The following is a 12701-nucleotide window of genomic DNA, read 5'->3' on the forward strand; positions in this document are numbered from 1 at the left end:
GCTTTCTTTTTTCAGTATTATGCATTTTACTTAAATTTAATACTACTTTGTCCTAGGAACGTTCCAGCTATGGGGACATACTATTCAAGTAGACTGGGCAGACCCAGAGAAAGAAGTTGATGAAGAAACAATGCAGAGGGTTAAAGTGTTGTATGTAAGAAACTTAATGATCTCTACTACAGAGGATGCAATTAAGGCTGAATTTAACAAATTTAAGCCAGGAGCAGTTGAACGTGTAAAGAAACTGAGAGACTATGCTTTTGTTCATTTTTTCAACCGAGAGGATGCAGTTGCAGCTATGTCAATTATGAATGGAAAATGCATTGATGGTGCTAGTATTGAGGTAACACTGGCAAAACCTGTAAACAAAGAGAGCACTTGGAGACAGCATCTTAATGGTCAGATTAGTCCCAATTCTGAAAATATTCTAGTTTTTGCTAACAAGGAAGATGGTCATCAAAAATCGTTAGGAAAACCAGCAAATCTTTCAATTCGTCTTAATGGTCAGCACAGTCCAAGCCCCCCTGAAATTGAAAGGTGTACTTACCCATTTTTTCCAGGGACAAAGCTTACTCCAATTAGCATGTATTCTTTAAAATCCAATCATTTCAGTTCTGCAGTAATGCATTTGGATTATTACTGCAACAAAAATAACTGGGCACCACCGGAATATTATTTATATTCAACAACAAGTCAGGATGGAAAAGTACTCTTGGTATATAAAATAGTTATTCCTACTATTGCAAATGGATCCCAGAGTTATTTTATGCCAGACAAACTCTGCACAACATTAGAAGATGCAAAGGAATTGGCAGCCCAGTTTACATTGCTACATTTAGGTAAGTTTAATAATTATTTTTAATTAGTTCTTAAGAATTGAACCAGAGAAGGTTACTTTAAATTTGTTCTGTGTGTAAATAGCCTACGTCAGGGGTTGGCAACGTTTGGCACGCGGCTCGCCAGGGTAAGCACCCTGGCGGGCCGGGCCAGTTTATTTACCTGCTGACGCGGCAGGTACGGCCGATTGCGGCCCCCACTGGCCGCGGTTCACCATCCCGGGCCAATGGGGGTGGCGGGAAGCAGCGTGGGTGAGGGATGTACTGGCCACGGCTTCCCGCCACACCCATTGGCCCGGGATGGTGAACCGCGGCCAGTGGGGGCCGCGATCGGCCGTACCTGCCGCGTCAGCAGGTAAATAAACTGGCCCGGCCCGCGAGGGTGCTTACCCTGGCGAGCCGCGTGCCAAACGTTGCCGACCCCTGGCCTACGTACTTGCTGCCTGAAGGCCAAGTGCATCATCTTTCCTGTATTCTCAGTTCACCAGTCTATAACTTTAGGGTGGTATCACTGTTGCTCGTGATAAACCAGAAGCACAGCAGTAAGGAAATCTTCAATTTCACACTTCCAGGGCCATTTTTCTGCTTTAGTTCCTTCACATGAATGCAGGTTGTAACAATGCATCTCTTATTTTTGATCTTTTCCCTATATCTGTTTTATACTTTTCCCCATTTCGTCTTCTCTTTTGAATTGAGTACAAAGTGGGCTCCAATAGGAGTTTCATCATCAGATGGTATACATTTTGCCCACAGGAATGATTTAAACCAGGGGTCGTCAGCCTTTCAGAAGTGGTGTGCCGAGTCTTCATTTCGTCACTCTAATTTAAGATTTCGCGTGCCAGTAATACATTTAATGTTTTTAGAAGGTCTCTTTCTATAAGTCTATAAAATATAACTAAACTATTGTTGTATGTAAAGTAAATAAGGTTTTTAAAATGTTTAAGAAGCTTCATTTAAAATTAAATTAAAATGCAGAGCCCCCAGATGAGTGGCCAGGACCTGGGCAGTGTGAGTGCCAATGAAAATCAGCTTGTGTGCCACGGGTTGCCTACCCCTGACTTAGACCATAAGCTACAGGAGACTAACCAGGAAGAAGAAATAGTTACATGTCAGGAAGTGCTATAGCTGCCTTCAGGAGGGATTGACTTACCTGTCTTGTAGAACCGAGGACTGTGGCAATAGAAAGGTGGCTTTATAACCACCTACCTCGTCCCGGGTCCTGTGCCATAGGCAAGTTGGCTAGACCAAAAGGATAGAGCTCTATCTGAAGCTGAGAATCAGGGTGGATTTGATTTAAATCACTAGTCAGGAAGACTCAATTTAATCATGGATTTCTATATAAAAGTGCATTCTTGTTGGTTGTTATAACCTTAATACATATTCTTCACAACTCAGAGATAGATGTAGGTTTCATTTTTAGAAGGTACACACTATACATTTTTAAAGTTTATTCGGAAAACTTTTCAGATTGATTTTACAGCTATATTAGAAAATGAATGAAGGTTTGGTTATTTCATTTACCAAAGGTAACTGAAGCAGATATTTATGAAGTCATTGGGAGGTGAACTATCTTCAATTCAACAGGTTAATCATTAATATTTGGAGGATTTTCTTGCTGTGCTGTATTAGGAGGAGAACATCACCAGACAGACATTTAAATTGTTTTATTTAACTAAAACAACAATATTATATATTCTGGATTTTTTTCTTCCACAGCAGACATATAATATTTTTAACAAAACATACCATAGAGTAACAACTATATTTTTTGCTCAAACATGAGAATTCAAGAATAGTCCAGAAGGAAGACAGGCAGTCCTTAAGAAAGAAGTATGAAATAAAAAAGTTTACCAACCTGAAGATACTGCATTTTCCTTTCATCATCTTCAACACCGCTTCCTCCTGAGAAGGAACACTTCTCATGACGTTGTTTTATCTAGGCAGTGAGGCCTTGCATTTCTTTGTTGCACTGTTTGCATTTTGCATGCATGCCTGTCTTACTCACAGGTAGAGGAACTTAATTAAAATATTCCCCAACTGGGTTTCTTTTATGGCCTGCTGCCATTATAGGTTTTCCCTTCTAATGAGAGTATGGTATTGTAGATCTCAAATCAATGAAGGCTATACTCAAAAAGACCTCAAGACTTCTGGAATGTGCTGCTTAAACAGTTTTGCTTTTGTTTCTACTGCCTGTCCCTCCCTTCTCACATTTATCTCAAGACTTCTTCTCCTTGTCCAGGTCTGTTCTGTCCCCAACGATCTTCTATTCACTGAACTTTTTGAAACTTTGCACTTTTAGAGAGAGGTAAGGGATTGACTCTGTGTACACAAATTTGCAGAGGGACAATAGGGTTTAGATCTGTTATTTCTCACCTCTATATATTATTTATTTATTTTAAAACATTTTTGCTGTTAACAAGCATGTTATCTCTGGAGATGCAAATCCACAGATGGACAACTGCAAAACTAAGCATCTTTCATGGTATCTTCCTGACTGAGCACTGAGTCCAATTGGGTAAATAGATTATTTAGGTTAGTCTTTCTATACAGAAGATTTTTGTGACACTTTAAAAAAAAATCATTAATTTTTATCCACCCTGCTGAGAATTGATTTAAATATCTAGGTTTATTGGAATGATAAACTGTTTGTTTGGGTATACAGGAAAGCAAAATTGGTTGTTAATCCATATTCAGTTGAACAGTTAGATCTGGAAAGCAGTTGCCTGATTCCTCTATACATACATTGTCAAAGCTCTAGAAGAATGACTTGGAAGTCTCAGCTGATGAAAGAGTCCAGCAATTTAATGACTTCATGATTATTTAAAAAAATTCTTCTCAAATGAAAAAAAATAAGTTGTATATAGTTATACTTAATTACATTCCTTCCCTAGGATCGTCATTCCTGTATATATTCCACTTTAGTATTGAACTATGTATGAGTGCAGGAGAAAGAGAAATTTTGATGGAATTTACCATATATCTTCTCCTACTTCTGATATGTCAGTCCTATCCAATCAGTTGATTGGAGTTCTAATACTGCATTTGTGTGTGTGTGCGTGTGTGTTAGATACCCATACACACTCTTATATAAATAGGCATCTAACATATTTCCTATGTATTCTACAGTGCAATTTTCCTCTTCTGTGGTGATGGATGTGTTGTAGCTTTCAGAAGGCCCAAGCAAGATCACAGCCCATCCCCTGATAGAATGAGTAAAGTGGAATATTTCTATAAGTATAATCATTTATACAGAGTGTGTGTTTAAGGGCTAGTAATCTAGAATTATTCTCTGATGCGCATAGAAATTCTCTGCTTTGTCATTCCTTTAGTAGATAGGGCCTAATTCAGATTTGAAATGATAATTCTCCTTCTCTCCCTGTACAATACTGTAGAACTTGTGGACATGAGAAATAGAAGAGAAATTAGATAACCAAAAATATCTTTTTATTCCAGGAAGCTACTGAGAATGTTTGTTTGGGTTGTTGTTGTTGTTTTAATTCCGGAACATAGCTGGTTGTCACTTGGAGGCTAATGATTTTGCCTTTTATTGCTGGACACACACCTTGTGTGTGAAATTCAGTTGTCTCTTCTTCAGAGAAACAGCACAAAACAATTTCAGATTTCTTCTTTTCTTTGATTTTAGTCTTCCTGTCCAAAAAGTCTTATGCAAGGAAATGTCCAATATGTACAACCTGTTCCTTCCCACCAGTTTAGTACTGATTTGTTTTATTTACATGTTGTTGGTCATCTCTGGGGAAATACTTTTGTCAGAGTATCCTTGGCTCATAATGTACAAAATAGAAAGGCTGCAAGTTGATTATTTGTGCTTGTTTTCTTTAAATGCTGTAGAATTGGTCAACTTTGCATTTGCTAACAGCCTTGGGGAGATGCATCCCGGGCATAAGCACCGACTTCCCCGTTTTCCTGTGAGTGCTCGACCTCCCCTTTGCCCCCGCCCCCATTCCACCCCTTCCATGAGACCCCACCCCCCATTCCAACCCTTTCCCCGAAGTCTCTGCCCCCGCCCTGCCCCTATTCCAACTCCTTCCCCAAATCCCTGCCCCAGCCCCGGCTCTTCCCCACCTCCTCCCCTGAGCATGCCACATTCCTGCTCCTCCCCCTCCCTCCCAGAGCGTGCTAACGCTGCCAAACAGCTGTTTGGCTGCGGCTGGGCGGGAAGCGCTGGGAGGTAGGCAGAGGAGCGGGGATGCGGCGCACTCAGGGGGAGGAGGAGGAAGTATAGATAGAGCGGGGGGCATGGGGAGCTTGGCTGCCAGTGGTGCAGAGTACCCACTATTTTTTTCCCGTGGGTGCGCCAGCCCCGGAGCACCCACAGAGTCGGCACCTATTATCCCGGGAGTTCAGTATCTCTTCCCACTGTTCTCAGAACTCTGCAAATCAGGGGCATTCCCACTCCAAATCCAGTTTGGGACTATTCAAAAGTTTAAAAAACCACTAACTTGAAATACAGCCTCTGTGTCCACACTGCCCCACAATTTGGACCATGGAAGTGTAAATAGCACTGTGCACCCAAGTGCTGTGCTGTAACTCCCCTGTGTGGACTCTGTGGGTGCGAACTAAAAGATTTGTAGTAGGGCTGTCAATTAATTGCCGTTAACTCACGCGATTAACTCGAAAAAATTAATCATGATTAATCGCACTGTTAAACAATAGAATACCAATTGAAATTTATTAAATATTTTGGATGTTTTTCTACATTTTCATATATATTGTGTTCTGTGTTGTAATTGAAATAATTATATATTATTTTTGATTACAAATATTTGCACTGTAAAAATGAAAAAAAATTAGTATTTTTCAGTTCACCTCATACAAGTACTGTAGTGCAATCTGTCGTGAAAGTGCAACTTACAATGTAGATTGTTTTTGAGTGCAGTTATGTAAAAAAAAAATCAATGTAAACCGTCAGAGCCTACAAATCCACTCAATCCAACTTCTTGTTCAGCCAATCGCTAAGACGTTTGTTGATGTTTGGCCTCAGCGACTGAGTAGTTGAAACCTTGAGGATTGCAGCCAGGTGTGCATCAGATAATTGTTTGGTATTTTGACTTGTTTATATTCATTGTGGAAAAAAGTGATGCTGCCTCCATGGCTGACTCTGCCCGGCGACTAGTGATGATATTTCTGTCCCTCTCCCCCAGCCAATGGGAGCTGCGGGAGGCTGCGCCTGCAGCAGTCAGAGCCGGCAGCGTGGCTGTATGTGTCTTTCCTCCGCGGGCTGCAGTGGGGAGGTTCTCGAGCCGCAGAGGGCCCGCGGGCCGGGAGTTTGAGACCCCTGCTTTAGTGCATCTAGCATATAAATATCCTACAACGCCGGCTACAACAGTGCCATGTGAACACCTGTTCTCACTTTCAGGTGACAATGTGAACAAGAAACGGGGAGCATTATCTCCTGCAAATGTAAACAAACTTGTTTGTCTGAGCGATTGGCTGAACAAGAAGTACGACTGAGTGGGCTTACAGGCTCTAAAATTTGACATTGTTTTATTTTTGAATGTAGGGTTTTTTGTATCTTATTCTACATTTATAAGTTCAACTCTCATGATAAAGAGATTGCAGTACAGTACTTGTATTAGGTGAATTGAAAAATACTATTTCTTTTTGTTTTTTTATAGTGCGAATACTTGTAATCAGAAATAAATATAAAGTGAGCACTGTACATTTTATATTCTGTGTTGTAATTGAAATCAATATATTTGAAAATGTAGAAAACATCCAAAAGTATTTCAATAAATGGTATTCTATTATTGTTTAACAGTGTGATTAATTGTGATTAATTTTTTTAATTGCTTGACAGCCCTAGTTCGTAGTTTGCATTAATGTAATTCTGTTCAAACAGTTACATTAATGCAAACCAGGAACCTTTTAGTTGGTACCCAGAAAATTCACACAGGGGAGTTACAGGGCAGCCATTTTGTGCACACTGCTGTTCCCACTCCCACAGTTCGATCTGTAAGGCAGTGTAGACAAGCCCATTGTCACTTTAAAAAAATGAACTAGAGATAGTTTCAGTTAAAATTTACAAATGAGTCCCCCTGCCAGTTTTTGTGGTTTTACAGTCACATTTTCCTAATTTTTAAAATGGCTTTTGTATCCCATGTTGCTGTGTGGAAAGACCTGCATAAACAACTGGGGCAAAATGCCTGATTCTATGGTGAAACTGACTAAGGTCAAATGCAAAATGTAAACTGTGTGTATGTGGAGGGGGGGAATAGAGAGAAGTAATTTCTTCTCTAATCATTTTCAGTGTAGTAACTGTAGGTGCTCCTTGTAACAATAGTAGGGAAAACATTATCAGGCCCAGTAGGATTTTTGAAGTCCTCTTTAGAGTTCTTTGCAATATAGTACAGTGCATAGGATAGCTACACATCACAAACAGTATGCATTTTTACTTGTTAATTTGATTCCTGTAGCCAAGATTCTGGCTAGAAACAATCTACTTAGTGGTCATTGAGAGATGTTCATAAAGTTTTCTTGTTTGTATTTTTTTTTTATGGATCAAAGGTATCTTTTTTGACAGTCTCTGGGTATACCCGCTTATGGGGAGTTACCCACTGGAAGAGAGCATACAGAACTCTTTCAAAGTGTGTGTTCACATTTGACTCTGGAAAGAAAGATGTCTCATGCATTCTATTAAAACTTTTTAGGGTTAGTGCTGGGCATAGATGTGGTGCTGAAACTGAGCATCTAGGGATCTGTGGAAATGGAGAAATCCTTCCAACCTTACCTACACTATAGTAAAATAGAACACTAAACGATTTTTAACAATGTATAAAAAGATGTCTGAAGCGAAACCTAAGAGAATGAGCAGATATGACAGAGGGTCCCTCTGTGGCAGTGGAGAAGGAACTGAAGTGATGGTTGGGCTCCTATCCAGACTAGGCATCTGACATATGATGCTCAAGGATGCTCATGAGCCCACCAATAGATATGTGGCTTTTGCTGCTGGGTAACTCACTATAAATGAGAATGTAGAGAGGTGACTTGAACAACAGTTACTGATAAGTAACCTCTCTTTACCTACTGCTAAATTTAGTGGGTTTTTTTAACTATATAAGCAGTTTGAAAATATGTGGGTGAGAGAGGACTATTTTGGAAGAATTGAAAACTGAACTGCCTAGGCAATGGGTGTGGCCAGCGAGAACAGGAGACCAAAGTCTTTTACCTCTGGCTCTGCTGCCTGCTATGTTAAGGAATAGAGAGAGAGAGAGAATATCCAAACACTAGGCAACACTGGGTGTCACATATCCTAAGCCAGTGCCCTAACCATTGTCCTTCCACTTCCCACTTAAAATTGCACAGTATCCCTGTGATAATTGCTTATATGAGGAAAGTAATATTTTAGCAGTCTTTTAATGCAGTTTAGTACCTCCAAACAAAGAGAGCCTGCACCATGTGACCAGCTACTTCATCGTAGAGTACCAAGTGTTTCACAGACTATAGTTTGAAACCCTATATTATTAGATCTGTCAGTATGCAGAAATATAGTGCCTGAAAACAACACAGTATCATTTTAGAATAAGTATTGTATATCAGGCTTGGACTGAACTTGAAATATATTTGATTAGATTTTTGGCTGTTGACTAAATATACTTCTCATCTTGTTGACAAGTGTCTGTGGGGATCACCTGTACTTCATAGGGGAGCTTCTTAAATTGGTCACTATTTCTAGATGGCTAAAAGATGTCTTGTATCTCACCCTAGATATACTCATGTTTTTGTTTTTTCTCCCTGTTAAGTTTTGGCCCTGTATTAGTAGTGATTGCCAGTCAGAGTTCATTAGTTCTGTAATAGTACACTGAGGATGCATAAACATGAATTGTGTATGTTCTGTATTAAAGCTACCAATCCCAATCATCCCAAAAAAATTCATTGGTGCTTTTAGCTGTCAATCATTGGGATACAGAAACAAAATTAACAGATGTTCCCTTTTTTCTATTATTCCTGATTGTTTTGAAATCACAATGCATTTCTTCAGTAAGTAAATGACTGCAGAAAAGTTGTAAAAATGTATCTTGCTCTTGACATTGCTTATATAGTTTTAATATCACATTTAATAGACATTATTGTAGTGTCATGACTATAAAGAGAAGCATTTTGAGAGCAGCTGAATGTGACAGTCAACTTGTCACGTGAACTTAAAGGGTCAGAGCCTCCCATACGGTAAGACTCTTATGCACTGCACTGTTGGCATCATCTGCCATAAAACTGGGGAAGAACACTTCAGGATAAGGGTGATCCTGTGCTTGTACTGAGTTGACAATGTACGGTTCTGCCTCACACTTTCCCTGCTGCTGGCATAACAGAGAAGAAGCATGGCTGGGATGCTCCTATGCTACTCCAAACCTGTTTAGTTTTCATACTGCTTTTGCTGGTACAGCACAAGGGAACTGGTCTGCCAAGAGAATCACCAGTTTAGGGAACTGCAAAAATGAGCTTTATCCACTTGCACACATACCTCTGACTTAATGTGTACACTTTTGGACACACAAGAAGATCTTGTCCAATATCTCTAATTTCTATTAGTATCAATGTAGAAATCTCAATTTCTCCCATAAGCAGGATTATTATTATTTAGATCTTTTAGAGTCCACCTGGGAAGACTTTTGCACAAAAACCCAAAAGTGCAATTCAGAATTAAAAAAAAAAAAAAATCTAATGGTGTATACAGTTTTTAAAAAAAAAATACTGAAAAAATAATCAAAAGTTGTTGAATTCTTTATAAAGTTAAAGCCTGGAATAAAACAGCCAATTAAACTGTACAGGTTTAATTTTTTTTTAAGTAACATGACAATCATTCTAATAGAAATGGTGATTTCTGTTTCCCAAAACAGTTTATTCAAATTTCTCTTACTTTTTGACCATGAAGTGAGTTTGGTAATATGTTGAACCTTAATGTTACAAGAAAGCAGCGAAGGAAAATACATCTAAAATTGATATTTTAATATTTAATGGCCTGCTCCAGCAGGCATTATGTATGTGCATCATCAACTTTTTCTTCAAGTATAGGTGCTCCATGTCAGAATCTGCGCATATCTGTGTACTCGTGATCAGAGATTTTTGCTAGCAGGGTCCTTGCCTGAGTGCTAGATGCCCTTGTGATGCAGTATATGAGTATACAGGGAGGAGCTGACCCACTGCCACTCCAGTTTCTTCTCAGATGTCTGCAGCTTGTCATGGAGTAGTGCAGTATCCATTACATAGCCTCAGCTCGCTACAACACTTGCTTAAATTTTCTTTCATTTTTTTTTTTAGCAGAGTTTGTGCTTTTTCAAAGGTGAAGGGGTTTCCCCTTCCCTTCTTCTGTTTTTTGCCCAATTTGAGCCATTGTTTCTCAGGCCTTAATCCACGGTCGTGAGTGTGGGTTATTCCCAAGACCCTGGGCTTCAGACCCTGCTAGACTTTCCATAGGTCTTTCCCCCATAGCAATGGATATTCATACTGCCTCTGCTGCCTTGAGGACTCTCTTGTCCCCTCCCAAATGTAAGATCTGATCAGGCTTTAAGAGTAGATCTAAGAAATGGAGGGAGGACAGGCTCAAACTCTTCTTAAGGGAGCCCTTGCTGAGACCTGTGGGATGCAAGGCATGCTGCTGTACATTGGATCCACAGAGAGCTCCAGTTACCGTCTATACCAGGGGTCAGCAACCTTTCAGAAGTGGTGTGCCAAGTCTTCATTTAGTCACTCTAATTTAAGGTTTTGCGTGCCAGTAATACATTTTAACGTTTTTAGAAGGTCTCTTTCTATAAGTCTATAATATATAACTAAACTATTGTTGTATGTAAACTAAATAAGGTTTATAAAATGTTTAAGAAGCTTCATTTAAAATTAAATTAAAATGCAGAGCTACCCGGACCGGTGGCAGTGTGAGTGCCACTGAAAATCAGCTCACGTGCCGCCTTTGGCATGCGTGCCATAAGTTGCCTACCCCGATCTATACTGTAGTGGTAAGAAAAGACCCTTGGGCCTTCAGAACCATGTAAACTATAAAAGAAGAAAAGACTTCCTTCTCCAGATCTGGAGAGGAGAAAAGGAAAGTCACTGTCTTAATCTGTGTCTCTGGAGACTTTGCATCCCATCACGGGTACCACTGACACACCCATCCTCTCTGGTACTGCGACCAGGGCACCAGCTAAGAAGACGATGCTGTGTACCAAGAGACTGTCTTTTAAAGTACCTAAAATAATACCTGCATTGGGACCAGAGTCTGTGCCTCTGTGTCACAAGGATTCCAGAGCCAAGTCAAAATAGACATCAGTAGTGCCTTCAGTATCTATATTTGAAGGACACACTGATTGTACTGCAGTACCATCTACGGTACCACCAGATATTCTGACTCCTGATGTTTCCCACCTGGTTTCTCTGGTACTATCCATTTTCTAACCCCTGAGGACATTTGGATCCTGGAGGAGACAGAATCACCACTTCTGAAAGGTACTGAAAAACGTTACCTGGTATGGCCTGTCCTCCCAAAGCCTACCTACACTCTGCTACCATCTTCAGTAGTGTTTGTCCGCAAGTACCATCACAGTCTCCAATCCTTCACAAATTCTTAGAGATAAGAGACACATTTCAGGCTGGTACCAATTCAGTGTGCTCCAGTATCTTCACACTGTCTATCTACGGTTCCCATGCAATTGCAGGATCCATTTCGGGCTCCCATATCAACTTGATCACCAGTACTGACACCATTTGTCCCTCCCATTGACATGGGCGACGACACTTCTTCTGATGCTAAGGGATCTATATAAGGTTCCCCCTTTCCACCTCCCTCATTTGAGGTATGCCCTGATTATGAAACTTGTAACAGGGTAACCCTGGCAAGGACATCCATGGGATCCTGACCTCTTTTCTTGTGCTCCACCACAGTGGTCTTATTGGAATCTATTGGCCCCTTTATGATGGACAGTTCTACAGCTCCCATTTCATAAGAGGGGTCATCAGAAGCAGCATCTGTTACTCTTAAGCCCTTCCATGTGGCAAGCTCTTACAGAGGAGCAAGAGTCACCTGTGAGCGAAGAAATCCTCCTCTTCCTCCACTGGACGAGGCTATCATGTCTCCCTCATCACTTATGTTGGCTTATTTGAGGGTCTTTCAAGGTCTTATGAAATGTATAGTGAAGACCCTACATATTCTGTTGGAGGAGATGTAGGAACCCCAATACTTGTTGGATATTCTTCACACATCTCCTTGGCAAAATTGCCTTGCCCATCAATGATGCTCTCCTGATCTCTGCATGGTCTGTGTAGCAAGTGCCAGCCACTATCTCACGTACATATAAATAGGCTGTTAAGAAATACTACATCCCACCCAAAGGCGTGGAATATTTCTTCTCCCATACTGCACCCAACTCCCTGGTTGAGGCAGTCAGTGAATGGAACAGACAATTTCAGTTCCACTCTACACAATCCAATAAAGAGCTAAAAAGACTGGATCTCGTGGGATGGAACAGCTACTCCTCTGCCTTGCTACAGTTCAGACTAGCCAGTTGCCAAGCCCTGATGACAAAATGTAACTTTACAAACTATTCTAAATTCTCATCTTTTATTGAATACCCGCCACAGGATCAGAGGATGATTTTAAGCCCTCATAACAGAAGCCCAGACAATCACCAGGGCATCTCTCCGGGCTTCATTAGATGCTGCACTCTCCATGGCTACAGCAGTAGTAATGTATCGGGCTGCTTGGTTGCAGTCCTGTGTTCTATCTCAGGAGATGCAAAACACTGTTGATGATCTTCCCTTTGAGAGCCCCAAGTTTAGTGATGTCACAGAAGGTACTCTTTACTCTCTTAAAGCACCTAGGTGATGTTACAATCTCTGAATATTTAAATCTGGACCTCA

At 40.5% G+C, this 12701-nt stretch overlaps 1 protein-coding gene across 12 annotated transcripts in view; it reads left to right on the forward strand.

Moving 5' to 3' along the window:
• The window catches only part of RBM46 (RNA binding motif protein 46), a 37535-nt gene that overhangs the window by 17709 nt on the left and 7125 nt on the right, over positions 1 to 12701 (forward strand). For all 12 annotated transcript variants that reach the window (XR_010601377.1, XR_010601378.1, XM_065596468.1 and 9 more), the window contains exon 5: positions 57 to 839. Coding sequence is in view for 10 of the 12 variants with exons in the window: in XM_065596468.1 (XP_065452540.1) it covers positions 57 to 839 (783 nt within the window). In the remaining 2 variants the exon portion in view is untranslated. The remainder of the gene's footprint in view (positions 1 to 56; positions 840 to 12701) is intronic.

This window comes from Chrysemys picta, chromosome 5 (genome assembly GCF_011386835.1).
Source record: "Chrysemys picta bellii isolate R12L10 chromosome 5, ASM1138683v2, whole genome shotgun sequence".
NCBI classification, from domain to species: Eukaryota; Metazoa; Chordata; order Testudines; family Emydidae; genus Chrysemys; species Chrysemys picta.